Source organism: Marmota marmota, unplaced genomic scaffold (assembly GCF_001458135.2).
Source record: "Marmota marmota marmota unplaced genomic scaffold, marMar, whole genome shotgun sequence".
Classification (NCBI taxonomy): Eukaryota; Metazoa; Chordata; class Mammalia; order Rodentia; family Sciuridae; genus Marmota; species Marmota marmota.
Genome location: NW_026000101.1, coordinates 16,895,304 through 16,920,665, shown reverse-complemented (window position 1 = coordinate 16,920,665; position 25,362 = coordinate 16,895,304). Strand labels below are relative to the sequence as shown.

The 25,362-nt window shown below is 48.3% G+C and overlaps 5 protein-coding genes across 17 annotated transcripts in view; 2 read left to right on the top strand and 3 right to left on the bottom strand.

Annotated features, from left to right (window-relative positions):
• Tln1 (talin 1) overlaps window positions 1-718 on the bottom strand; it is a 33,544-nt gene extending 32,826 nt beyond the window's left edge. For 2 of the 6 annotated variants that reach the window (XM_048783397.1, XM_015492353.2), the window contains exon 1: window positions 477-601. The gene's annotated coding sequence lies outside the window, so the exon portion shown is untranslated. Of the gene's footprint in view, window positions 1-476 lie in introns of all 6 variants that reach the window. The other 4 variants (XM_048783396.1, XM_048783398.1, XM_015492351.2 and 1 more) reach the window with 4 other exon arrangements.
• Window positions 719-927: 209 nt separating this feature from the next.
• Creb3 (cAMP responsive element binding protein 3) lies at window positions 928-4,831 on the top strand. Of its 2 annotated transcripts, none has more exons than XM_015492356.2 (10): window positions 928-1,069; window positions 1,160-1,297; window positions 1,387-1,546; window positions 1,621-1,685; window positions 1,801-1,890; window positions 3,024-3,130; window positions 3,218-3,286; window positions 3,884-3,968; window positions 4,058-4,142; window positions 4,229-4,831. In XM_015492356.2, exons 2-10 carry the CDS (start codon window positions 1,160-1,162, stop codon window positions 4,561-4,563), a joined length of 1,134 nt encoding a protein of 377 aa, XP_015347842.1. In that variant the 5' UTR covers window positions 928-1,069; the 3' UTR covers window positions 4,564-4,831. The 2 variants fall into 2 exon arrangements, with proteins under 2 accessions (XP_015347842.1, XP_048639359.1); XM_048783402.1 differs by having other exon boundaries at window positions 1,138-1,297.
• Window positions 4,700-12,556, bottom strand: Gba2 (glucosylceramidase beta 2). Of its 5 annotated transcripts, none has more exons than XM_015492354.2 (16): window positions 12,111-12,553; window positions 11,787-11,902; window positions 9,217-9,435; window positions 8,689-8,928; window positions 8,356-8,458; window positions 8,041-8,194; window positions 7,824-7,949; window positions 7,488-7,660; window positions 7,149-7,253; window positions 6,826-6,933; window positions 6,571-6,722; window positions 6,351-6,457; window positions 6,053-6,195; window positions 5,859-5,974; window positions 5,561-5,752; window positions 4,700-5,258 (listed from the first exon to the last, which is right to left on the bottom strand). In XM_015492354.2, the coding sequence occupies exons 1-16, from the start codon at window positions 12,289-12,291 to the stop codon at window positions 4,980-4,982; spliced, it is 2,514 nt and encodes an 837-aa protein (XP_015347840.1). In that variant the 5' UTR covers window positions 12,292-12,553; the 3' UTR covers window positions 4,700-4,979. The 5 variants fall into 5 exon arrangements, with proteins under 5 accessions (XP_015347840.1, XP_048639356.1, XP_048639357.1 ...); XM_048783399.1 differs by having other exon boundaries at window positions 9,217-9,457; window positions 12,111-12,237; XM_048783400.1 differs by lacking the exon at window positions 9,217-9,435 and having other exon boundaries at window positions 12,111-12,556.
• A 2,558-nt stretch (window positions 12,557-15,114) lies between these two features.
• On the top strand, window positions 15,115-23,570 carry Rgp1 (RGP1 homolog, RAB6A GEF complex partner 1). 3 transcript variants are annotated; one of them, XM_015492345.2, is made up of 9 exons: window positions 15,115-15,270; window positions 15,673-15,807; window positions 16,192-16,328; window positions 16,594-16,677; window positions 16,777-16,926; window positions 17,200-17,346; window positions 17,558-17,685; window positions 17,884-18,073; window positions 18,559-23,570. In XM_015492345.2, the coding sequence occupies exons 2-9, from the start codon at window positions 15,692-15,694 to the stop codon at window positions 18,780-18,782; spliced, it is 1,176 nt and encodes a 391-aa protein (XP_015347831.1). In that variant the 5' UTR covers window positions 15,115-15,270; window positions 15,673-15,691; the 3' UTR covers window positions 18,783-23,570. The 3 variants fall into 3 exon arrangements, with proteins under 3 accessions (XP_015347831.1, XP_015347830.1, XP_015347832.1); XM_015492344.2 differs by having other exon boundaries at window positions 15,159-15,315; XM_015492346.2 differs by lacking the exon at window positions 15,115-15,270 and adding an exon at window positions 15,388-15,560.
• LOC107147805 (microseminoprotein, prostate associated) lies at window positions 19,044-20,144 on the bottom strand. The gene is made up of 3 exons (XM_015492348.2): window positions 20,015-20,144; window positions 19,673-19,781; window positions 19,044-19,332 (listed from the first exon to the last, which is right to left on the bottom strand). Exons 1-3 carry the CDS (start codon window positions 20,142-20,144, stop codon window positions 19,152-19,154), a joined length of 420 nt encoding a protein of 139 aa, XP_015347834.1. The 3' UTR covers window positions 19,044-19,151.
• Window positions 23,571-25,362: the final 1,792 nt, after the last annotated feature.

Below are 25,362 nucleotides of genomic sequence, written 5' to 3'. Positions count from 1 at the left end.
AACCCGACCTTGCACTCTGACTTACAGTGGCCATTTCATAAAACAAAATAATGACCTTAATCTAAACCTCACCTACACAAAACGGACCTGACTCATAGGAATAACTGAAATTTTAGCCCCGTTTTATAACTTCTAAGCCAACCCCAACTAGTCCCAAACTCACCCAAAACTTTTCTACCACATACCCGCTATCAGCTAACACCAAAGCACATCGCCGCCCTGAGCCTCACTGCCACCCATTCCTCACCCTCCCCAAAACCTAGACCAGGCGGGGGACGGTTCCCAGGAAGGGCCTGTCTCCCGCAAGCCGGCCTACTTAACTCCGATACCTAGCTGAGACACACTGGACACTGACCTCTCCCACTGAACCCGAAACACCACACGCAGGACAGTCGGGGGCCCCGCCCGTCCGCCCGCCTTCCGGGCCGGGCCCCGCGGCCCCACCCCGAGGCTCCAGTTCGCCCGGTCCGGCCTACCTGTGCTGCCGGGCTCTGTGCCCCACCCGCCGGCCCGCTAGCCGCTCGTAGTCCTGTTTTGTTGTCGCCCCTCCCTTCGACACTCTCCGCCACTTCCGTCCCGGGAACGTCCCCCACCCGCGGGCGGCGCCCTGGGCCCGCGCTCTATGGTTGCGGGGACTGCAGGAAGCTGCTCTGGCCCCAGCTCTCGATGCTCGGGAGCCCGCCGAAGACCGGCAGCCCCTCCCCGGCAGGAAGCAAGGGTGCGGCGCTACCGGAGAAAACACCCGAACTACGCCCGAGTTCCCTTTCAGACTCTTTAACTCTTCCTTTTTCTAGCTTGGAGCGGAGGCGTGGCCGGATCCCCGAATCCCCGCCCGCAGGGTGTGAGGTAGCCGCGGGGACGTCCCAATCATTTGCATAGCCCCCGGGACGTGGCGCGGCCCGGAGGCCACTTCCGAGTTGGAGAGAACTCCAAGTCCCAATATGCCATGGGGTTGGATGCGTCATTTATGTTGTGTTGGAGGCTGAGGAGCCCTGGAGCTGGGAGTCGGCTCCGGCTTGATAGCGACTGCTAGCCCCCAGCGGGGCAACCCAGCGGACGGAAAAGCGAGGTAGGGGAGATGGCCTGGGGTCCGGCCTAGAATCCGGGGTGGAGCCGCGTGGAGGGGTGTACCTTTAGTTTCTGCCTATCTTTTCCGTAGATGTCCCACATGGAGCTGGCCTTGGACCCTGGTGACCAGGACCTGCTGGGCTTTCTGCTAGAGGAAGGCGGAGATTTGGGGGCTGTGCGGGACGAAGTCGTGGAGGCTCAGCTGGACGGGAAGCTGCCGCCCTCCGAGGTGGATAGAGGTTCTGAGGGGGAAAGCTCGGGATATCTGTGAGCCCGGGAATGGGGGTGGAGATCAATCAAAGCCTGTTAATTTGTTAGGACTCCGTGCAATTACTGAGCGACTGGGAGGCAGAGGATTTACTGAGCTTTCTGCTGAGTCCCCCACAATCCTTGGATGCTCTTGGATCCTCCGACTCTAGCCTTGTCCACCACGATCACACCTACTCCCTACCACAGGAGTATGTCACCGTCGATCTAGGTGAGTCTGAAATAAGCAGTTTTGGGGGAGGGAGGGTTCATGGGTCTGATTATTCCTACTATCCCTTTTTGTAGATAGCGGGAGCTGTGGAAAGGAGGTCCAGATGACTCCACTGCATATGGAGGAGCCCACTGAGCAGGTACTTGACTTGGTTTTCAAGAGGATTATTCCCACATTGCACGGGTGGGGCCAGAGTTCCCCATTTCTTTCTGACATCGGCCTGCAACTCTGCTGCCCATTTCCCATAACCCCAGGAGATTGCTAGGCTGATACTGACAGAAGAGGAGAAAAGGCTATTGGAGAAGGAGGGGCTTACTCTGCCCAGGACACTTCCTCTCACTAAGGTAAGGCTTCCATTGGTGAAGCAAAGGCTGGATGCAAATTCCCAAGTAGGCAAATTCTGTGACAAAGTTAGCAAATCTGTTGCTAGTAGGAAACTGGGGCAGTTCCTGACTTCGGTGTTCTTTTTAAGAAAAAATAAATTCAAAATTATCAGTGCAACATTAGTATACAGCCTTGGAAAGATCTGTCCAAGTGAAGGGCATTCTATTGGCTTCATGGTAATCCACTTCTTACTCAGTTGTAAAGTGTCTTGAGTTCAACAATTGGGACCAAGCAATATAATAAGAATAAGGATAAAATCCTGTTTTAGGTTGCAAGCAGTGAATGGCAACTTCATAGGCATAGTATTATGATACTATGAGGAAATCAATGTTCACTGGCAGAAAGGTTAAGGGAATTTTGAGTTCTTAAAAAGTACAAAATGAGTCAGCAGTGTGGTGTAGCTAGCAAAAAGTACATGGGATTTGGAAGCTATTGATAGAGGTGCTACCCCTACAAGGGCAGTGACTAATTTGCTCTCCTTTATACTAGTTAAAGGACATTTTAGTGTGCATTTTAGAGTTCATCAATGATTTAAAATTTTGTTGAGGTTTTTTTCCTTTTTAAATTTAGGCAATGTTAAAAGTGTCCTAAAATAGTTAATTAGGGTTTGTTCTATTTGGCCCCAGAGACTAGGTAAGTCTGATGGGCAGAAATTATAATGAGAAGCTGGGCACGGTGGTGCACTCCTCTAATCCAAGTGACTCGAGAGGCTGAGGCAGGAAGTTCACAATTTTGAGGCCAGCCTTGGCAAGTCAGTAAATCCTATCTCAAAAACTGGGGATGTATGTAGCTCAGTGGTAAAGTGCTCCTGGGTTCTATCCCCAATACTGCCCACCATGCCCCAAACCAAAAAAATAGAAAAAAGAAAAATTGTAAGAAGGCTGATGTTTGTTCAGAATAAAGTTTTAAAAAAATAAGCTTGTTAAAAATGTCCTGGCTTGTGAGAGGGTTAACACTGGTCCTTAGCATCCAGACAGAAGTAGAATGACTACTGGTCAGGGTAGCTGTTAGGGATTCCTACACTGGGAATATTGAACTTGGTTGCCTTCTTTGATCCAATACTCCTCTGATACTCTATCCCATCTTCTCTCAGATGGAAGAACAAGTTCTGAAACGAGTGAGGAGGAAGATTCGAAACAAGAGGTCTGCTCAAGAGAGCCGTAGGAAGAAGAAGGTGTATGTGGGGGGTTTAGAGAACAGGTATGAAAGGGAGAAGGAATAGAATAGCTGTGTTAAGGTTTTAAAGGGAGGATACGGCCATATTCCCATATTCCTTTTATCCTCCAGGGTCTTGAAATACACAGCCCAGAATCTGGAGCTACAGAACAAAGTACAACTTCTGGAGGAACAGAATTTGTGAGCAACCTTCCAGATAATTTCTCCCAAACCTGCCACTTAATGTTGTCTCTTCCCTGTTATCCTACACTTGATTTGTAGGGGCAGCTCCTCAAATGCAAGGTCTGGTCATTGGCCTTTACTCTGTCTATGATTACAAGAAGTTCCCAATGATGGGGATAAATTTATAAGTATCCAAGGAGTTAAGTACCTGGAAAGTGGAAGTAAGTTAAAGACCTCATAGGGCAGTAGTAGCTGAATGCAGTTAGGACTGTGGGGAGGGATGGGTAGAGAAAGCATTCTAGGCAGAGAGAACACGACAGTCAGGTTTGGCTGGAAGGCACATTGGGCTAGAAGGTAGAGAACACAGAGTACCTGGTGAGAATTATGTGCACTGCTGACCAGGCACTGACGAACTATTGAAGGTATTATTTTCAGTCAGGGAAGTGTTTTATTTTAATGAGGGACTCAGTATTTTGTTCAGAGAAGAAGTCATTTGCAAAAATAGGACAAAATAATAAGAGGATTCAGGGCAGAGGGAGGAGATGGGCATAACAGAGGTTTTCATTGTGGCTTAGGATGCCAGCAAGGAGTATTCAATACAGTACCCTCTTCTAGGTCCCTTCTAGATCAGTTGAGGAAACTCCAGGCCATGGTGATCGAGATATCAAACAAAACCAGCAGCAGCAGCACCTGTGTCCTGGTGAGGATGGTGTTGGGAGGAGGGATTCCTCAGGGGTGGAGACAGGAGTACAATTCAGATCCCTTTATCCCCTTTTTTCTATGCTCCAGGTCCTACTATTCTCCTTCTGCCTTCTCCTTGTGCCTGCTATGTACTCCTCCGACACAAGGGGGAGCCTGCTGGCTGAGCATGTTGGTAAGAGGATTAAGGATATCTTTCAGGCACTGACTAGAGGCTTAGACTCCTTCTGTGTTGTTTCCTAACAGTTCTTGTCTTCTCAGTGTTCCGCCAGCTTCGTGCCCTCCCCAGTAGGGACCTGCACCAGCTGGAGCTACTTGCACAGCAGTCAGACGTACAAAAGGACAACAGGAACCAGTTACTGGACAGCTCAGAACATACACTCCCGGCCCCTGGCAACTTTTCCTGCCTGCAATATCACATGCCTCAGGCTTCTCAGGAAGAGCCTTCTCTGCAGTGGCCACTCCCCAACCTCTTCTCAGAGCCCCTCTGCCCAGGACCCACTCTTCCCCTGCAGGCAAATCTCACAGGAAAGGGGGGATGCCTCCCTACCCACAGCCCATCACCTGTCATCTTGCAGGATAGATACTCAGGTTAAATGTGAGAATATAGGTGTTTCAGCAAAAGCCCACCCCACCCTGCTGTCTGTGCAAATAAAAAAAGAATAGGAGAGGGTTGGCTTTCACTCCTGTGCCCTGCTAGGATGCCTACAGGCTCAAACACACAACACTTACTGGCTTTGTGGGTCTTTTATTTGTACCCATGTGTGTCTATTATCCCATGAATGGATCTGGGGAAATCAACTGACCACCTCAAATATTTCATGCAGTGAGGGAAAGGGTAAGGAAATAAATAAGTGATTCTGATGCATGGTTCACCCTCAGCCCCTCTTTACTGGCACAGCAGGGTGGGGAAAAGGGGAAGGCATGATTGTCCTGGTGGCTCAGGGATGCAGGAGGTTTGGGGTAAGGAGCATCAACCAGGCTGGAGGCTGGCTCCCACAGTTCAGAGGGCTCACTCTGGGTTTAGATTTGCCAAGGCTTCCTTTGGTCCACATTTGGGCCCTGTTCTTGGTCCTGTGCTCTGTTCAACTATTGGCCTGGAAGCCTTTTTATGCTGCTGCTGTTGTAGGGCCAGCTGCATGGCCCAGATGCTTAGTGGCCGCATGTAGGCCAGTGAGCGGAATACCCGCTGCTGGCAATATGCTTCTGGGGTCTGGAAAGCCAGGCCCAGGCGTTCCCACACAGTACGGTAGCAGCCTTCAGCTGTCTGGAAGCCCTCCCAAGTCAGGCCCTGTGGGGAGAGATGGAAGTTACACATATAACTTAGCACTCCCAGTGTTATCAGATAGATAGAGAAGGGACAGATAGAGAAGTAAGGTCTCTGCCCTCAAGGAACACCCAGCTATTAGGGAGATAAAACTTAACCCACAGGGAAAAACCTAAAGGCAGCGGGTGGAACACATGCCAAAGAAAAGGGGGAGGCTTTATGGACCGATGATGTGGCACTGGGTTATGCCTTGATGTCTGGTGGATTATCAAGTTTTCTGGGCCACAGTACAGATGGTAGAGAGGAGAAGGAGTGCATTACATTACCTCTTGGATCATGGTGGCTGCCAGCCCATAGACTACACCCACCCAGACTTCATCAGACTGCACACTGGATCTATCGGGGACACCATGGGGCTGCATCCCATTCACAGCCCCCATGGCCCCTCCTGCAAAAGCCTGGACGTTGAGCTCAAAGATGGTTTGGAGAGCACGAACCACATGCGGGGTAGGAAATACCTGGAGGGTCAAGGGCAAAGGCAGGGACATGAATTATTATACTTGCTTCCCGTGTATTGGGGACAATCCACCTTTTTCTCTGGTTCTTCCTTTCAGTGTCTCTCACCTCAGTGTCACCTTCTCCTAGGCCACAGGCCCTCAGGAACCACTGTCCAGCACACTGATCAGACATGATACTACGAGATTGAGGCTGAGAGCTGCTATCATAGTTGTAATAGCGGCCTAGAGTAGAGGAAAGGTAAAATAAGCATCCTGGGCCCCTGCAGCTGCCTTAAGACTCCTCAGGTTGTCCCAACTCACCATTCCATAGCAGTCTCTCATAGGCTTCTTGGCCCCGGCTGAGGATGGAGGAAAACTTATCCTGGACCTCTTGTGCCCCACATAGAAGAGCCATCTGGACCATCACAGCCACAGCTGCCAGCCATAGCCCTCCACAGTAAGCACTGATCAGGGACAGGAGTTTGGGGGGTCAGACTGGCAACTCAAGCTACCCTCATGTAATCTAACAGTTGTTCTTTCTTAAGCCTTCCCCATCTCTTGGTGCCCAATTCCCCATCTCCAGCCTCCTGGAAATTCCTGCCCGCTCCCTGCCTCTAACCTGGGGCCTGTGGTGACCCATCCATCATAAGTCTGGTCTGCATAGCCTCCATTTTCAATGAGTCCATCATGGTCCTTGTCAAACTTCATTTCAGACTCCATTACAGCCTAGAGAAAGACGAAGAAATGGAAGACCTAGGTGCTAAGAAAAGATAATAGCTGGGCTCTCCCCAGATGCTAGTCATGCCTGACACACTGGCTACTGCACATGCATCCCTTACCAAACACACAGGCCACATGTCCTTCAAGAAGCCTTGGTCACCCGTCAGGTAATAGTCCCGATAAACTTGCAGCACAAACTTCAGGTTCAGGTCCTTCCAGTCAGCAGTATCATGGATCAAATATGCATTGACCCGGAGCCATGGCTCATCATCTGTGAGAAGGAAGAGGACCTGGTTCATTTGCATTGGTGGACAAAGTGAAGGGTATAAAAAGTTGAAGGAGGGCATTTGACCTTGAGGTGGAGGGATCTTTACCTGGGTCCCCAATATCATGGGGGATGACGTTCTTCCTTTTCACAGGTGCCATTACTCCACTCATCAGATATCGTCGCCGTGTCAGGTCCTCCCTGAGAGTTGCCAGAGCTGGAGAAGCAGACATACAAGTGGGAGGGGGAAAAGCATGGAATGGGCAGGTTTGGGATGGGGCGCAGAGCTATGTATGCCACCCCAGAGGGGAAATGAACAGGCAGATATATTTGGAGGAAAGTGGAAGAAGAGATAATCTGAGGGACCACAAACATTCAGGGATATAGGAAGCTAAGGGGAAAGACACAAAACAACACAAAAGTTACCCTCACCCATGTCATACTGTAGGCTGAGCTCGAGTTTGGGCCAGAGCATAACGAGAGCAAAGGAGGCATAAAAATGAACATCATATGTGTTGTACATGCGATACTCCTGGCCTAGAGGAATGAGGGAAGATACACTGTTGCCAGAATTCCTGCTTTCCCTTCATAGCTCCCTCCCCACATCTTCCAAAGCTAGAGGCAGAGCATTGCCTGTGATCTGTTCATGGTCACCACTGACCCCCTCATCCCATCAATACCCTGGATGGTAAAAATCATCATCTGGCTTTGTGATAGGTCACTAACTGACCTGAGGGGTATGGCCTGCCAAATCCCACAAGCAGTCCATACCCTCAAGATAGCCAAATCGACCATAGTCCCGCAGAACAGGGCGGAGCCAACACATGTTTCCTCCCAGCTCTTCTGGTAGGGAGTCCTCAGGAACTTCAAGCCATACTGTGCCTCCATCAGCAAGGAAGTATAGTTCATTGAACAGTGCAGATTTGTACCAGGCAGGCAAGGATCTGGGAAGTCAGAAGGAGGCAATGGTTTCATGAGTGTGGACCACCAAGGATAGAAAGGATTCTGGTGTTCAACATAGTGGAAATTTGGTGGGTAGCCAATGAATCAGAGTCCCAGTTGGAAGGGCATGCCCAGAAAAAAGGTAAGAGAAGACTCCTCTGGCACCTGTCATCTAATACTGGGCTCTGCCAAGCTGAGATCCTGTCTTCCCAGTCTGCATATCGGCATAGTGCATAGTGGCTAAGAGCAGGTGCTGCATCACCATCTAGGCCAAAGAATCTTGTATACCGCCTGTGGTAGAAAGAAACGGAAGGGATGAGAACACCTGTTCCAGGTCAGAGTTCTAGAGTCTTGAATCATTAAAGGTTCTTGGTCCCCACACCTGTAGTGGACTTGGCCTTTAGCTCCAAACATGATCCTGGGCATGTCCCAAGCCAGTGAAAACTCCAGGCGGCACTGGCCTCGAGGTGGCAGCTTGCCCGAAACACATACAGCCCCAGCAACGCCTTCTCCTTTCTGTGAGGGGGTGCTTTGGCCTGAGAATCACAAGACAAATCAGCAAAGGCACCCTCTCCAACACCAGGGCTGGGGTCCCTAAAATGAGAACAAGGCCTGTTTATTATCAGGTCTCCCACCCCTAGTCCTTAAGACAGGTACAGTCTTTCTTCCCAACCCTCCCAGTCAGACCCCCCATCACCAGCAGGGGAGTCCAGTTGTCCATCCTGAAGTAGGTCCTGCCACACCTGCTGCCCAGTACTGTCAGGGTCGAAGGCTGTGATGTGGGTTACTGTGGTATCTGCCTGTTAAGGGGCCAAAAACTCTGTGAGGACAAGCTCCACAAGTATGCTGGATTCTGACTAGCTGTCCAGCTCCTCTTACATACTATCGCCTCCAAGTTCCAGAGGCTGAAGGACTCTGATGAGGGTGGGACTTAGGGGTTGAAGAAATGAAGAGAGCATGATGTACTGGGGGTGGGTCTAGAGTTAGGTTAAGGGTAGGGGCTAAGGTAAAGGGCAGGCTCTTCCATTACCGTGAGTCGTGCAGCCACAGCCATGGTGTAAGGATTTGGAAGGGTTGGGTGATGCAGCAGTAGTCCCTGTACAGTCTTCCCGTCTTGCTCCAGACAGAAGGGCTCATTCCACAAACCCCCTGGGGCATCGTCTTCACCCCCTAGTCCATTCCGCATGGAGAACATGATGGACACATCCATAGCTTCATCCCCTTCATTTTCCACATCCCATACAAAGACTCCTACAGGTAGGCTGCTGTCCTGGGGACAAAAAAATTGGACTCACACGGTCTCATTGTAGCCCTTTCTGGTCTCACTCCCCAGGATTATTCCTGGGCAAGAAGGACCTATCTCATATATCCCCAATGTACTCTTGTCTTCCACTTGCATCTCCCCATATTCCCAGGCAAGCTGCCTACCAGAGTACATAGAAGACAAGGTGTGTGATGTTCATGGCTCCAACCCCTCCCTTTCACAGGTCATGGAATATTCAGCAGAGGTGGATCTGGGGGAGGGAGGGCAATGGAGGAAACAGAAAGAGAGCCTCACCTGGTAGTCATGGGGCAAGATGGGTGTGATCTGACGGCAGGTGAGGGTGACATTCTGGCCAGGAAGCTGATAGACAGTCCAGGCTCGGGGATAGAGGGCGTGGTAGAAAGCAAAGTACCCACACAATCCCCAGTTCCAGCTGCGCAGGACACTTGGGCGCTCCAGGGACAGAACTTGCTGGTATACAGTCTGCCCCTCCCGACGCAAGCACACTGTGAACTTGATCAAGAGGGCAGATAGGCTGGAACAGGGCAACCCACAGGTACCACACACTAGTCTTCCTCCCCTTGAGCAGTTCCTCCCCTCCCAGAGCCTGGATCCTCACAGCTGCACCACCAGCCTCAGTTTATCCCCCAGGCCTTCCTCTAAGCTCAGTAAGCCACCAAGTCCTGCTGCCTCCCCCATTATCTAGCTCCCAGGTTTCCTCTTTCCTTTCTACTACTATGGTCTCCACACCCTAATCTAAGTCTACAGTCTATGCCACTTCTTATCTGGTTAGCAGAGTGATCTTTCTTACACACAAATCAAGATATGTTAGTCTCTGCTTCTAATGTTTCATTGACTCCTATGGTGTAATGCTAAAGTCTAAATTCTTTTTGCCCCTTGTTAGTACTGGAATTGATCTAGGGATGCTCTGGGACTTTTATTTTTTAATTTTATGATAGTGCCTCACTAAGTTGCCCAGGCTGGCCTAGAACTTGTGATCTTCCTGCCTCAGCCTCCCATGTAGCTGGGATTACAGCTGTGTACCACTGCACCTGGCTGAAGTCTAAATTCTCTTACCTGGCTTCCAAAGCCCTTCTTAATCTGATCTCTACCTCTTTAAACACTTATATTCTGGTTACATAAAATACTTCCTGTTCCTTGAGCACACTACATTTCCTCCTCCATGGATCTGCTCATGTTCATTCTCCATCTAGTAACTCCTCCTGAACCTTCAAGGGCCAGGTCAGATGCTATCTCTTCTTCCTCCAGTAGTGAGTCATTCCATGTGTCCCTCTGTTGTAGCATTTGTGTATTATGTCAAAATGTATTTAATTGCCATTCTATTTCCCTGATTGCTCTATCGGTTCTTTTGAGACTCTTTTAGTTCACTGATGTGGCCCTCTGCAGAGCTGGCATGTGTGTAAAGCGAATGAGCAAGTCTGTACCATACAAAGTCCCTTTTCTTAGTAGACTATCTATCCTCACCTTGCCACTCACAGTCTCCCGTTTTCTCTAAGTTCTATTTCCCCAACAAAAATTCAAGCTGCTAAGGCTGGGGATATAGCTCAGTGGTATAGTGCTTGCCTATGTGTAAGGCCCACCACACACACAAACATATACATTCTCTTTCTCTCTCTCTCTCTCTCTCTCACACACACACACACACCCCTCCTGGAGAGTAGGAGTTATGAGAGATTAATAGCTCTTCTCTTGGTTCAAACTACTCCTGGTATTTTTACTGTACAGAAAATAATTTTTCATGTTCTTGGAACAGTACATAATGGTTAAAACCACAGGTACTTTATCATAGAAAGAACTGGTTCTAAATCCCAATCTTTCCTTTTACCACTCATGTGACCTTGGATGTAATACAGCCCTCTCTGGCTCTTAGTATCCCCATCTATAAAATGAGCATAGGATTGTTTTTAATATTAAATATACAAGAAGTCTAGCACAGGGCCTAGACATATTAAGCATGCAATAATTATTTTAACTGTAAAGTCATGATTCCAGAAGGCATTCCCTTGGGAAACCTAAGGGATGAGGCAGAGGGGGATCTTGGGGCATTGGGTGGGGCTAATAAACTTGAATTAAGAAGGGCACTGTCATCAATGGGACTAAGATCTGTCAGTCATTTCTCCTTTGAAGATGAGCTGAAAGCGGGAGGCATTCCTCAAACAGGGAAGAGGAACAGAGGAACTTGGTAGATAAATAAAAAGGTAGGCCATTAGAAAGATATGATGAAAGGCAGGCCATGTACCTCTGGCAACTTAAGACCCAAACAATGTAGAAGCAGAAGGGGACAAGAAGTTTCAGAAAAGGAAAGGGCTAGAGAAGGTTGTGGGGGCCCTAGCCACAGAGACCTGTGATTCACACAAAGAAGTTGACCTCCAGCTGAAGGTTGAACTATGATCTTTTTTTCTCGTTGACTTTAGAGACTTGGTTTTCATTTTCCTTTTTTTTTTGGTGGTGGTGCTGGGGATTGAACGCATGATACGCAAGCACTCACCCAACTGAGCTCCCTAGCCCCTTAATTTTCCTTTCTAATCCTACCAAATGTTCTTTCAGCCAGGTTCAGTGAGCTGGGAACTCTCTGTACTCCTTGTGGTGGGTTCTGGCTCAGCTAGTAGAATTGGGGCCGCAAGGTAGATAGGAGACATTTAATACAGAAATGCCAGGGCTGTTTCCTTGTTCAACAAATGTGTGCCGTGCGTGTCTTATTCCCACTGTATATCCTAGAAAGGACTGAGCACACAAAAAGCATCCTAAAAGTCTTTCTTGGATTGAATCCTGTCTACATTTAACTGTCCCACCCTAGCCAAGAGGCTCTTCTTTGAAACTTTCCTCTGCCTCTTGGCTCTTACTTGGTCAGCAATGACTGTCTGGTGCTGGTACATTCCAGGGTTAAGCTGCCAACGACAGAACTGGCCTCTCCAGCCACGGGTGATAGTGCCTCCCCCGATGCCACCCAAGGGACAACCTAGAGAGAGAAACATGATGGTTAGTGGGGTAAGGGGAGAAGAAAACAATGCCTTTCTCACTTTGTGGACTATAAAAACCACTTCCTCTAAAAACCTAGGGAATGGGGCAGTGCAATTTGCATAACCTGGAAGCCTCTTTGCCTAACTCTATAGTAGACCTGAATGCTACAACCTTTCTGAGCAGGGCAGAAGTGGGGTGAGGCTCACCATAGATCTGCCTCAGGGGTACACAATTGAACATGTCGATAAAAGGTGTCTTCTTCTCTACCTGGGTCTTCCGGTACCACCACTTTAAGTACCTGAGGAGCAAGAGGTAGTGAGTACAGGGGTGGATAGGCAGTTCTTCACAGGCTGCAATGACTTGCCTTTCAACATCCAGCAGTGACATCCCATTAAATGTAACAAGGCATCATCACCTTGGCTTCCAAGCCTTTCCTTGTCTTGATTATTCTACAGTTCAAGGCCCCTTCATTTTCCCAGTTGCCCCAGCCATTGGTGTAGGATAGCCTTTGTTTCTCCTCTTTATTCTCTGCAAAAGGGGCTTTCTGATCTTTCCTTTCCTCTCCAATTCTACTACTATTGCTTTAGTTCAAACCTTAGGAGCTTTTGTGTGAGATGTTGAAAGGGTCAGTTATACTTCTCTGTCCACCCACCCACTCTACCACCCACTCCCTACCTCCCAAACAGGTACAGGCTGCCAAGATAACTTTCTTCTTTTAAAAATGATTATTTTTCTTTTTGATTATGAAAAATGAAAATCTGGAAATACACTAGAGAAAAAGAAAAAAATATCTCACCCAAAGAGAACCAATATTTTTGTATCCAGCCATTTCCTTGTAAGTCTTCCTTTTTAAATTCAGCATTTAAACTATAAGCTTTCAGATTTTGCTCTTTCATAATATTCCAGTAAAGTCTTCTAAAAATCCCAACAATTTCCTGGTCTTGTCCCCACTTTATAGCCAATAGACAAATGACTAAGGCTATCTCCAATACGTAAATCATTCCATTTCAAGGCGAAGAAAGCCCCAGCCTGCCTTCTAATCTTATTTCCTACAAATTCTTATTCAAGATGGATCTGCACTAAGCATGCCCTGCCAGACTCTTTTCCACTTCTACTCTCTTCTCTGGCCCAATGATTTTATACCCGATGTCCAGTGACACCACTTCTAACCAAGTAATTAGGTAAGTATACCCTAAAGCCTGTTCCCTCCATCTATAAAATGGGCATACCTCCTGCCCTAGCTATCTCATAGAGTAAATGAAATATCAAATGACATGACAGATAAGAAAGCCATAAAGTGGAATACCTGTGACAGGTATGCTGATTGTTATTTCAATGTTCTCCATGTGAGCCTGACAAATTTTTAAGTTTCTTGGGGAAAGGGATAGTGACAAAGACTAATTCAGTATTACTCTCAGCTCTAAGTACAGGGCAGGGCACATGGTCTGCAATCCATAAATGGTTGCTTACAAATGAATGTACAAACAATGGGACACAACAGACTTGAGCTAAGGGAGGAGAAATGTGATTAAGGAACAGGGGGCAGTACATTATGGAGGCAGGGAGAACAGCTCTGAGGATGAAGGATGAGATGTGGGGAGGCAGAGGTCTTCTTTGCTAGCTTAGAGGAAACTAGAGTTTGGTACTAAAGGCCAAAAGGGATTGGTGGAAGGAAGGTGGGTGCAGCTGTGATTAGGACAGCCATGGAAAAGAAATGAAAGATATGAAGATAAGCAGAACAAAGGACTATTTGGCATGGAACAATCACTTGATAAATATTTATTGCATGAATGGATTCTGGTTGAAGGGAGTCATCAAAATTGAGCTCCCACCAAGCCCAGGCCCAGAGAACTCCATCTTGCTGTAGCTCCTAATGAGAGTTCCTCCAGTTGGGCTCCGTCTTAGCTTTTGCATTCCCCTAATTTAGGAGCTGGCCTTCTCCATAATTTCTGCCCTAACTCAAAAATTATCATTCCAAATTTTTCCTTGTCTCACTCCTGCTTTCTTCTCAATGAAGACTATTCTCTCATTCTAGAAGTTCTGTGTTAATGGCTCCTACCCTATCCTGGGATGGGGAGCCAGGGTCCAGAGGACTGAGCAAAACTTCAGGTCTCTGATTCAGCTCATATTTAGGGACTAAGGGGCTAGAATGCCCAGATGTTTTTTACCTCATGGTCCCCAACACATGCAACCAACTGTACTTGTCTCAGTACCCTAGATCCCATTTTAACCCAAAGGTTTTTAGGGTCAAATTTGGACTGGATTAGTTTCAGAAGCAGCCTGGAGGGATGATTCTTCTGTGGTACAGGACACTGCAGGCACTAACAGAGGAGTCAGATGTCTAGGCAGCACCAGGTCCTTCCCATAGTCCAGGATTGGGCTTAGGTAAGTGACCTTCCCACCACAACCCTCAACACTGGGGAAGTGAAGGATCCCCTGCTTTAGAAATTATCAGGACCCAGTTTCCCAACATATATACCTCCCTCCCCAGCTCTGTGTTTACTGTGTGGGACTGACTCAGGATGACCTCAGGGTGATGCTTTCTGGCCTCACATCCACCTGTTCCTGTTAACAAGTATGGTTTCTCATCATAGTCTTTGAACTCAGTGGGAACCCAGAGGGTTTCTACAGCCCAATAGGCTCTGTGGGTGTCTGTAATCTTAAGGTAGGGGAGAAGCCAGGGCACCCTCTGTAAGACTATTACTAAGACCTCTGGGGACATCTATAGCAGCACCTCTCTGATCAGAAGGCATCTTTGCGGAGCTAGGGGTGAAGTTCAGTGGCAGAGCACTTGCATGCAATCTACCACTGAGTTGTTTCCCCAGCCTACTACTCCCCCCACCCCCACTTTTGACACAGGTTTCAGTATGTTGCCCAGGCTGGCTCTGAACTCCTGGGCTCAAGCAGTCCTCCTGCTTCCACCTCCCAAGTAGCTGGGATTACAAGTGCATACCAGTGTGCCCAGCTCCCTGTCTTTGCTTTTTATATAAGCTGTCTGATATAATAGAGAATAGAGTGAAGTTCTCATTACCCTCTCCTTGGGGATGACAACAGGCAGGCTCTCACCTACTCACTGGAGCTAAACTTTGAGGAAAAGAAACCAGACCCAGACAAGTGTTGGAAGTGTAATACTGTCTGCTTAAAGATGGTACAGAGAATGCTCCAGCTGCTCAGAGTAATCTGGGNACCCCGGGCGCCTGGAGGACCCGAGCTTCTTCCGGTCCGGACAGCCGGGTGCTTCCGGCCGGAAGGCGCTCCCTGAGCGGGGCGGGGGGGCGGATCTGAAAGGAAGTCCCGCCTCTGCCGCGCCACCTACGCCGCGGACGCCGCAGCGTACCTGGCCGGGTCCCGGAGGGGCCCGGGCAGGTGAGGACCTTGGTGTCCTGAGACCCTGGGTTTGGACCGTGCGAGGTGACAGGCGGCGGTGGTCTTGGGCTGGGATGTGAAGTCTTGAGGGAAGTGGGGTGTGGAGGCCAGCCTGTGATGGGGGGACTAAGCCGGTGCTAAGGGGAGCTGGGGTCTGGGGACCAGAACGACGCCTTCCCCCTAGGCAGTACAGGGTCAGCAGCCCCGTGACCCTCCTGTCCTGCCAGCTACCCAAAATCCTGGCATTTTCCTCTGGTACCGAGGTGTTGACCACCAGTCCTCTGACACTTGTAAGAAAACCCCCATATATTGGTCTCTGGGACTCAGTTCTAGACATACCCCTAGGTTCAGGCTCCCTCCCTGTCATGTTACTGACCTCTGATCTCCCATGTTTCCTTCTAGATCTGAATCCAGAGCTGCCATGATTGAAGTGGTAGCTGAGTTGAGCCGAGGTCCTGTATTTCTGGCGGGGGAGGCACTGGAGTGTGTGGTAACCGTCACCAACCCCTTACCTCCTACAGCCACTTCTGCATCCAGGTGAGGATGCTCCTGCTGAAGGTGGTGGCCCTTCTGGGAGGAAGCTTGGTATCTCTGGTGCTATGACAGAGATCAGGTTGTTCAGTAGCTATACCACCAACTTCTTGCTCATTGTGTTCTCATTGTAGGAAAGGGCTATTTAACAGAAGGGGTGGATGACATAGCCCTCCACTCTCCTCCTCCCTTCCCTAGCCCTCCCCATTTCCCTTTGTACTCATAGTATACTTTAATGTAATGGTTTCTCTTTGGGGGTTCCAAATTTCCTGATCACTAGGATAGCCTTCTAACCTTGTTGGTCTCATCAGACAATGTGGTAGGGAGTTTGGGAAAGCATTTGTGAGGTCAGGAATTACCCTCTGATGTCTCCTTTTCCTCTTTCCACAGTGAGGCTCTGGCTTGGGCCAGTGCCCAGATCCACTGCCAGTTCCATGCCAGTGAAAGTCGAGTAGCACTGCCTCCCCCTGATTCTAGTCAGCCAGATGTCCAGCCTGACAGTCAGACTGTGTTTCTGCCACACCGAGGTTAGAGATGGGGCATTTGCCTGGGGTTCGGGGGTGGTTGGAGTCATTGTCACCCAGTGTGATTTTAAGTTGTTCTCGTGTGTTACAGTCCGTGTCACACTGGGGATGTAGAGGAAGGTAGCTGGTGCTTTGTGGTGTAAGAGTCTGTCCCATATCACAACAGGAAAAGAGGTGGCATCCTTTCACTGCCTCCACTTGCTTTACTAGCCTTGTCTGACATTGGACAGTGGAGTCATTAAATTGCAGTCTTTCCTGATTTTTATAGGTGAGAGAGGTCAGTGTATCCTTTCTACTCCACCAAAAATTCTATTTTGTGACCTGAGGCTAGACCCTGGAGAGTCCAAATCATGTGAGTGACTGTCCCTAGCCCTGGATTGCCTTCTAAGTCTCCTGGAGGGAGGACTCCTCTGGCTGCCTCTAGCTGCCCTGACTACTGCTTCCCAACCAGACTCCTACAGTGAAGTGCTGCCCATTGAGGGACCACCCTCCTTTCGGGGTCAGTCGGTCAAGTACGTCTACAAACTGACTATTGGCTGCCAGCGTGTCAACTCACCCATCACTTTACTTAGGGTCCCTTTGAGGGTTCTTGTACTGACTGGTAAGTAAGGGTGCCTGGAGGGAAGGGCTGGAGTAGAGCATTGCCAAAGCAGAAATAATCTAAGAGGGCTTGCAAGCGGGGCTGCAGGGAAGCTTTCTTAGGGATGGTGCTAGGGAATTGGGGAGGGAGGGAGCGTTCTGGAGATTATGTCAAGATGTTGACCTCATCCAATGCTTTCCTTACTTGCACTTCTCTCAGGTTGGAGTCTAAACTCAAATCTCTATTTTCATCTGTTCCCTCCTAGCACTACCTCTTCACTTTTTCTCTCTCTAGGCCTTCAAGATGTCCGGTTTCCCCAGGATGAGGCTGTAGCCCCATCTAGTCCATTCTTAGAGGAGGATGAGGGTGGCAAGAAGGACTCATGGCTTGCTGAGCTAGCTGGGGAGCGTCTCATGGCTGCCACATCCTGCCGTAGCCTCCGTGAGAATCCTTTCAGAATTGTTCCACCCCATTCCTCCTTGCAAATTATTCCCATGTCAAAGACAGTCTCCTAACTACCACATGTTTTTGTGGATGATCTGATTATCTCACCCCGGATTATAAAGATAAGTCCCACCTTTTGGCCTCTGGAACACAGTGCTAGACATCCCCCAGAGTAGACTCCAGGCTTATAGTGTTTCATTCTCCCCAGATCTGTATAATATCAGTGATGGTCGAGGGAAAGTTGGGACATTTGGCATCTTCAAATCTGTGTACAGACTTGGCGAGGACGTGGTGGGAACCTTAAACTTAGGGGAAGGAACTGTAGCTTGTTTGCAGGTAAGAAGGGAGACTGGGGTGCTGGGCTTGAAAGGCTGTTGTAGAAGGAGGCCCTACAGAGAGAGGGGTGGTATGTAGAAGTGGACAGTGGGGTCACCCAGGGTGCCTTTGGTAAAAAATTTTGAGATTGGGCTACTCTGTCACTTATGTCTGCATTTATAAATGCCTGCTTGCATGTAACTCTCTTCTTGCTCCTAGTTTTCAGTAAGCTTACAGACCGAGGAACGGGTACAGCCTGAATACCAGCGGCGCCGGGGGACAGGGGGTGCTCCCTCTGTGTCCCATGTGACTCATGCCCGGCACCAGGAGTCCTGCTTACATACTACCAGAACCAGCTTCTCTCTCCCCATCCCTCTCAGCTCTACCCCAGGCTTCTGCACTGCCATTGGTGAGACACTGACCAATATTGGAGAAAGAATAAAATTCTGTATTAGCTAGAGTGTAATGGGTCTTGATTGCTAACACATTTCCCTATATACCTATGTTCATCCTGTGACCCTTAATGTTTTCTCAGAGCTTTAACCTCTACCTCTGTTTTTGGATGCATAGAACCCTAAACTCTTCAGCAGCTTTGTAGAATTCCTTCCCCACTCCAACCTACTGGGACTCTGTGATGCACTGATCTCTAATTCTTCAGAACATTTACTTCAATCTATGTAGTCCTGACTGTCCCATTCTTGGGTTATTAGGTAGTTGATACTGCTCTCCTTAACAGATTTCTTCAAAAAATGCCCTTGATCAGAACTCCTTGTGACTTCCCTTTTCCTGAATACAAATTTTGTTTTGTATTGTTTCTCATTCACTAACCACATCCTGCTGTTGGCTTTTACTCCTGCTGGCTTCTAATGCCTCTATCTCTCTTTTTTCCCATAGTGTCCCTGAAGTGGCGACTGCATTTTGAATTTGTAACATCCCGAGAACCAGGATTGGTACTCTTGCCCCCTGTGGAACAACCTGAACCTGCTACCTGGACAGGTCCTGAGCAAGTGCCTGTAGACACCTTCAGCTGGGATCTTCCCATCAAGGTGCTGCCTACAAGCCCAACCCTGGCCTCATATGCTGCTCCAGGCCCCAGCACCAGCACCATAACCATCTGAAACTGGCCCATCTACCCACCATGACACTAGCTTCTTCAAGATTCTGAGAACTTAGCATGTGGACTCTAGCTGGAATCCACTTTTTCTACCTAGGACCTAATAGCACAGACAATTGAGAGGCAGTCTGGGCTGGGAGTGTAGCTCAGTGGTAGAGCATTTGTCTAGCATGTGCAAGGCCCTGGGTTCAATCCCAGCACGGGGCGGGGGTGGGGGGCGGATATATATATATATATAAAGAGAGAGAGAGAAAGAGGCAGGCTTTCAGCTATAGCATTAATTTATTTATTCAGAATAAATTGGCAGCTGCTAGTGGTTTCCCTGGAAGTGGCAACAGCAGTGAGCAGTCTGCAGACAGGTGATCAGTTGAGTTTAGCCGGAGTGAGGAGCAGGAACCCCAGGAACAGGGGTGTTAGCTGAGCCCCACTCTGGGTCGGGTCTTCCCCCTTTGCAGGGCAGCCGAGGGTCTGATTTTTGCACCAGGGAGAACTGGCAGGTTCCTGCCTCTTGACGTACCTCACACTCAGCAGGGAAGTCGATGGGGTGCTGAGACCTAGGGAACCAAGGATGGGGAAAGAGCTCACAGTAAAAGCCCACCTTTATGGTACCCCCATTCTTTCTCACTGCTGCTGTCTTCCTATATCTTCTTCACCTACTATACAAGAACTTTTGGGCTATGTAGCAGGAGTATTTTCCTTCTAGATCTGCTTCCACCTCCCTGACTTTGTGGCTTGAAGCTTTATCTTTCTCATTCTTGTACGTACTTTCAGGTCTGGCCAGTCTCATACTGCCCTTCTTATTCATTCTAACCTCATAGCAATCTAATCACCCCCTGGCCTTCCCTCAGTCACTCACATCAGAGGCATTCCCTCTGGCCATTCTTGGTTACTCACGTGTCACAGCAGCCCACACCAACAGGATGCAGACAGGTGCAATGGAAACAATCCTTGCGGAGCCAAGACTCACCCAAGGTGAAATATTTCCCCTCATAGTGACAGGGGGCTAGGGAAGAATGAGAAATGTTAGTAGGCATGGGAGGGGTGACAGCAGACAGTCTCTTCTGGTCTGAGGTTGGAGAGAGTCTGTTCATACTATCCCTATATTTAATCTTTCTGTCCTGTTTCACAGCTAAAAGGAATCTGAGTAATTTGATTACCATCATCTGTAAAGCCCTCATCATCACCCCCAAGCCCATTCCTTATTCTTTGATTTACTCAAGTCTCAACCCACTTTACCTTGAGCTTGGAAGTAACACTTGCTGTGGACTCCTGGGTACTGCAAGAAAAGAGACATCACCAAACAGATGATCCCCCAGCCTCCTAGGATCCCTTTGGTCTGTCCAGCCCAGAGCATCCTCAGAGCCATTCTTGCAGCACTGCCCTCTTGGACCCTTCTTAGCTTCTGTTCAGGATACTCTGATCTTGTCCTTTTGGCTCTTCTTTGCTTTGCTCCTTGAGTCTTTAGTTTTGCTCTTTTTCCCTGGCCTCCTATCTCACACCATCTCCTTGCCCTCTGCTCTCACAGGCTGGGATGTTTATAAAGTGAGGACCCTGGCCCCCTGCTGAGTAGAGCTGGAACCGCTGTAACTCTGTTTCCTGAGGTGAGGGCATGAAAACAAGAGGTCCAGCTTTAACAAGCTGTGAGAGCTGATTCATGCCCCAGCACGGCTAGAAGGAGGGAGGTGGCTGTGGAAGGGGCACTGGACTGGGCAGTTCCCCAAGCAAGGAGGTGGGAGGGGTGAGAGCTCCAGGTGGTCCCAGATCTCCCTGAAATGGAGAGAGGAAACATTCCACCTTCCCCCACCCCACCCTCCACTACCACCACCAGGAGTGTGTGTGCTGGGATCCCTGCCTGAACCGGAGGGAGGTATTTCCTGGGGATGGCTAATTCTGTGCCCTCGCCAAACCAAGGAGCTACAGCAGGGTGCAACAGCCAGAGGCTCCAGGAGAGCGAACAGGCACCTGGAGTGGAGAGCCTGTTTCCTTCAGATCCTGGGGCAGGTTTTCTTTGATGCATTCAAGAAACAGGGCTGCCCTTCAGAGATGTTGGGAGTGAGGGGTGTTTTCCTCAGGCATCCCAGAGATGAGCTATCCATAATTTATCACCCGCAAACATAAAGCAGCTGCTGTAAGACTGCCTCATGTCTGGGGATACTTCTGTTCCCATTTCAAAGAGGAGCATTTTCTCTAGGCACCCTAATCACCTGCTTGAATCACCTGTTTTACAGAGGGGCCCCATCTTTATTCAGGGTGGAATGAGGCTTCAGGAATTTATCTTTTGGCATTCTCCTTTGAGTTTCCTTCAGGTTCTGAAGGACTCAGATGGGTGATTGAGAATGTAGGCCAAAGAGATAGGCTACTGGGATTCAGATCCTGACTTATTAGCCATGTGACTTTGGGCAAGTTACTTCATCTCTCTCAGCCTATTTCCTCATCTATAAGTCAGGGATAGTAACGCCACATCATAGAGTTGTTATGCAATAGCATAGGGAATATTCTTAGCACTGTCTGGCACATAGCTACTGTGTTGGTGCTAAAGCTCACAGACAAAATGGGTGGCATTCTTTACTTTGAATGACACGGAGTAGCTCTGTGCACAGCTGAGGTCATCTGTTGAGGACTGCTCTCTCACAGCCAACTTCTTCCCTTTCATGTATATGCTCTGTGTTATCCCTACCACCTCCTTCAAACATGCATCCAGGAATATTTTGATTTGGGTCCTAATATTGAATTCTAAGTGTCTGGTTTGAAAAACAATGTTGTTGATCAACCTGCTTTTTCCTCATATCAGTGCCCTCATATCTTGCCTGGGAAGAGGTGTTCTTTCTCATTTCTTTCCGGCTAACTTTAGAGCTTCTACTTTTTTTTTCATTAGGATTCTGATCCATTTCTTCCCATCCACACTGAAGTGGCTGCTCAAGTTCTATGTTCTGATCACTCTAATATTAGCTTTCTTTTTGGTACTAAAGGCCCTGGTCAAACTGGATTTCTTTGACTTTTCCACACTTTGAAGGCCCATGCTCCAGCTCTTCCCCTCCTACTCATGGGGCTGATCACTGCCATTGTTACCATTTTTCCTCCTAAATGTCTGCTTCCATTTACTTCAAGACTTACTCTGTCACCTGTAGGTACAACTACTTCTGGCAAACTTTTTCAGAGGACCACCCTGTCTGTCAACATCCTCTCCATTCAGAAATGACTTTCAGTGCACTTCAAACTCCCTAGCAATCCTCTTCCAAAATATTCTTTCAGAGGAGTGCCAAGATAAGAAAGAAAAACTCACAATTGCAGCAGGGTGCCCTGAGGTAGGCTGGTGTGTGGAATACCATGGCCTTCGACTGCTCACTTGGTTGGAGCCCCGGAATTAGAAGCCCTATCTGGCACAAAGGCCCAGAAGTCTTGTCAATTGTCAGTATCTCTGCGGCTATCTTTGGTGGGGTCCAGCCAATGTCCAGGAAGCTGAGCCATAGACTATAACCTGGGGCCGACTCCATAGGGGGCAGGCGTGAGTGGAGAGCGGGAGTGCATGGAGGTGGCGGTTGTGATGCTGGAAGGTGAAGGGGCCTATTATTCATTGGTGTGTGAGGTTATGGATACAGGAAAAATGAGGGTTTTCGCCTGCAATGGACATGCGGTCAGTATATAGGGGCAGGAATAGGGGGCTTTTGGGAAAGAGGCTTGGTGAGCCAGGATTCCTCTCCCAGAAGTTAGAGGGGTGGGTGTGGAGGTGTTGGTTGATCCAAGTATGCATTCCTATTAGTATGTCCATGTGTAGGGAGTGTCAGTGCTTGGGGTCCAGCCCTCTGAGTCCCAGGGAAATGGCCATTTGGGGCACTAGTGGCGGGGGGCACAGTGGTTGGCATGCACTGCCAGCGCAGGAATAAGGAAAACATCCGCCGGAGGCCCAACCGGGCAGCGCTCCAGCGGAGCCGGCAGGTGCGCGGGATGAGGAAGTGAGCACATTCCGGCTCCTTCTCGGCCACCCGCCTTTCAGTGAGTCACCGCGGACCCCCGCTGGCCTGCAGCCGGATAGGAGCCACCAACTCCCGGGCCAGGAGGGAGAGAGCAGCGGCCTTTGGGGATGGTGGCACCTGGAGATTTGGGAGCCTGGACCCCAGAAGGATCATGGAAAAGCCCAGAAACCATGGGGGAGGGGTATCTGTGCGGACAGTGTCCTGTTGGTACAAGGGCAAACCGGAAAGCACGCTGAGTATGTAGCTTGTGACTGAATGGAGTTTCTTGGGATGAAAGTCTCTGGGAGAACTTCATGTACTGGGAGAGGCCCTAGAAAACTCACACAGAGAAAAGGGCCCTGGGGAAAACCTAGAATCTTGAGGAGGTACTCAGAAAGGGAAGAGGAGCCCTAGGACTGCAGTACCAAGAAGAAACTCCAGGTTGGGCCTTAGAGAACTGAGAGACTCAGTGCAAGGAAAGATACTCATCAGATGAGAGGTGGAACTGGCTAGTCCCCTCCAGAGACCTGTGTGGACAGGGGAGGTTAGGCAACAATTGCGATTTGGTCATTGAAGGCTTTTAGTACCAGGATGAAGAAAGTCTATTTGGCCTCCCAGGTAGAAAAAACCATCATTGGTCTGTGTCAGAAAGAGGTGGCTGAAATGCAAAATTATGTGTCCAGCATTATTGCCTGCCATTCAGTTTTTGCCAAAGAAATTAAGCATTAATCTCATTTTTATAGTCATTTGAAATTGCATGAGTATATCTATCATGATTAAGTAAATTTTTTGAATTTTAAAAACAAAATTTTAAATAAAATTGAAAAGTTGAAAAATGATTCAATATTTGATTTAAAACCTAAAGGCAGGTTCTTACAATTAGTTATATGGTGTTGGGCCTTTCCTTTGTTGCTCTTTGTGACAATTTTATCTCAGTGAGAGGACTGAATTTTGTGAGTCAGTGCCTCATTTCGTCCTCATCTGTAGCATAGCACATCTGCTTCTTTCCCTCTCCTTCATCTTATCCTTTTTTTTTTGGGGGGGGGGGGGGGGGCCTTGCACTTGGTAGCAAGTGTTCTACCACTGAGCTACATCCTCAGCCCTTTTAAAATTTTTATTGGTCTGAATAAATTGCCCAGGCTGGCCTCAAACTTGTGATCTTCCTGCCTCAGACTCCCAAGCTATGCCAACTTTATCTTTTCTTTCTTTCTTTCCTACTGGGGATTGAACCCAGGGGTGCTTTATCATTGAACTGCATCCCCTGCCCTCCCCTACCCTTTTTTTTTTTTTTTTTTTTTTTTGAGACAGAGTGTGGCTAAATTGCTGAGCCTCCTGAATTTGCAATCCTCCTCCCGCAGCCTCCTGAATCTCTGGGTTTACAGGCCTGCATCACTGTGCCTTCCCAGTTTGTCCACCTATTTGGTTGTGCTGGGGATTGAACCCAGGGCCTTGCCCATATGAGGCAAGCACTCTACCAACTGAGCTAAATCTCCAGCCCCTGTCCAGCTATGTTTACTTGACTTTTTTTCCTGCTTAACTCTTTAACCTGCCCTTATATATCCTGAACCAAGTAAAACATTTCTTGGGGCAGGGCATGGGTCATTGAACTCCAGTCTACAAAGACAAGTAACAATTCTGTCATGGACATTAGGTTACTTACTATCTTCTGTGGGTAGTTATGTAACTACAAAGTTTCTATGTTTACCCTGTGGCTGATAAAGAGAAAGCTAAAGCTGTTTCATTCACTGGTAGTATTTCTCAAGGTGCTTCCTCCTTTTGGTACTGGGGATTGGAATGCATCCGTGCTATACCACTGAGCTACATCCCTAGACCTTTTTTGCTTTTTGAGTCAGGATCTTGCTAAATTGCCTGGACTAGAGTTGAGGTGCCTCTTGCCCCTGCTCCCCTCCCACAAGTCATTTTAAAGATCCTTAATTCTTCATTTGCCTTTGGTCCCAAACAAGAAAATCTGGGTCAGCTAGTGAAAAAAAAAAAAAAATTTTTTTTTTTCTTCTTACTTTGGATCCTGTTGCTTTCCTCCCATGCTATTTCAGCCCTAGCCCTGCCCTATTCCCAGTGGCCTTTACCTTCATTCCTTCTGTGCTCTGCTGGGCATCTTTAGAGGAAAACTTCACACCAACTTCCTCTACTATAAATTTGCTCCCTCCCTTCATCTCTACACTTGTCTTTGCCAACATACACCACAACTTCTTCCCTACTTTTTTTTTTTTTTTAAAGCCCATATCCCTTCCTGGCTCTTTTCCATCTTTAACACTCTTGTTGAAATCCTCCCCCCTCCTTTTTTTTTTTTTTTGATGAGAACTGGGGTTTTTTAAAAGGCTAGGCTTTGGTTATTTATTCTGCATGATCCACTTCTGCCTTCCTTCCTCTTCTATCACCTTTTTTCTTATTCTGGACTGTTTTGAAACTCCATTATGCTTATTTTCACCCAAAGCCTTACACTTTTATGATTAAAATTATTCCTCTGAATTCAGTAAAAACTACATTTTTTTTTAAATATTTATTTTTTATTTTTATTTTTCGGCGGACACAACATCTTTGTTTGTATGTGGTGCTGAGGATCGAACCTGGGCCGCACGCATGCCAGGCGAGCGTGCTACTGCTTGAGCC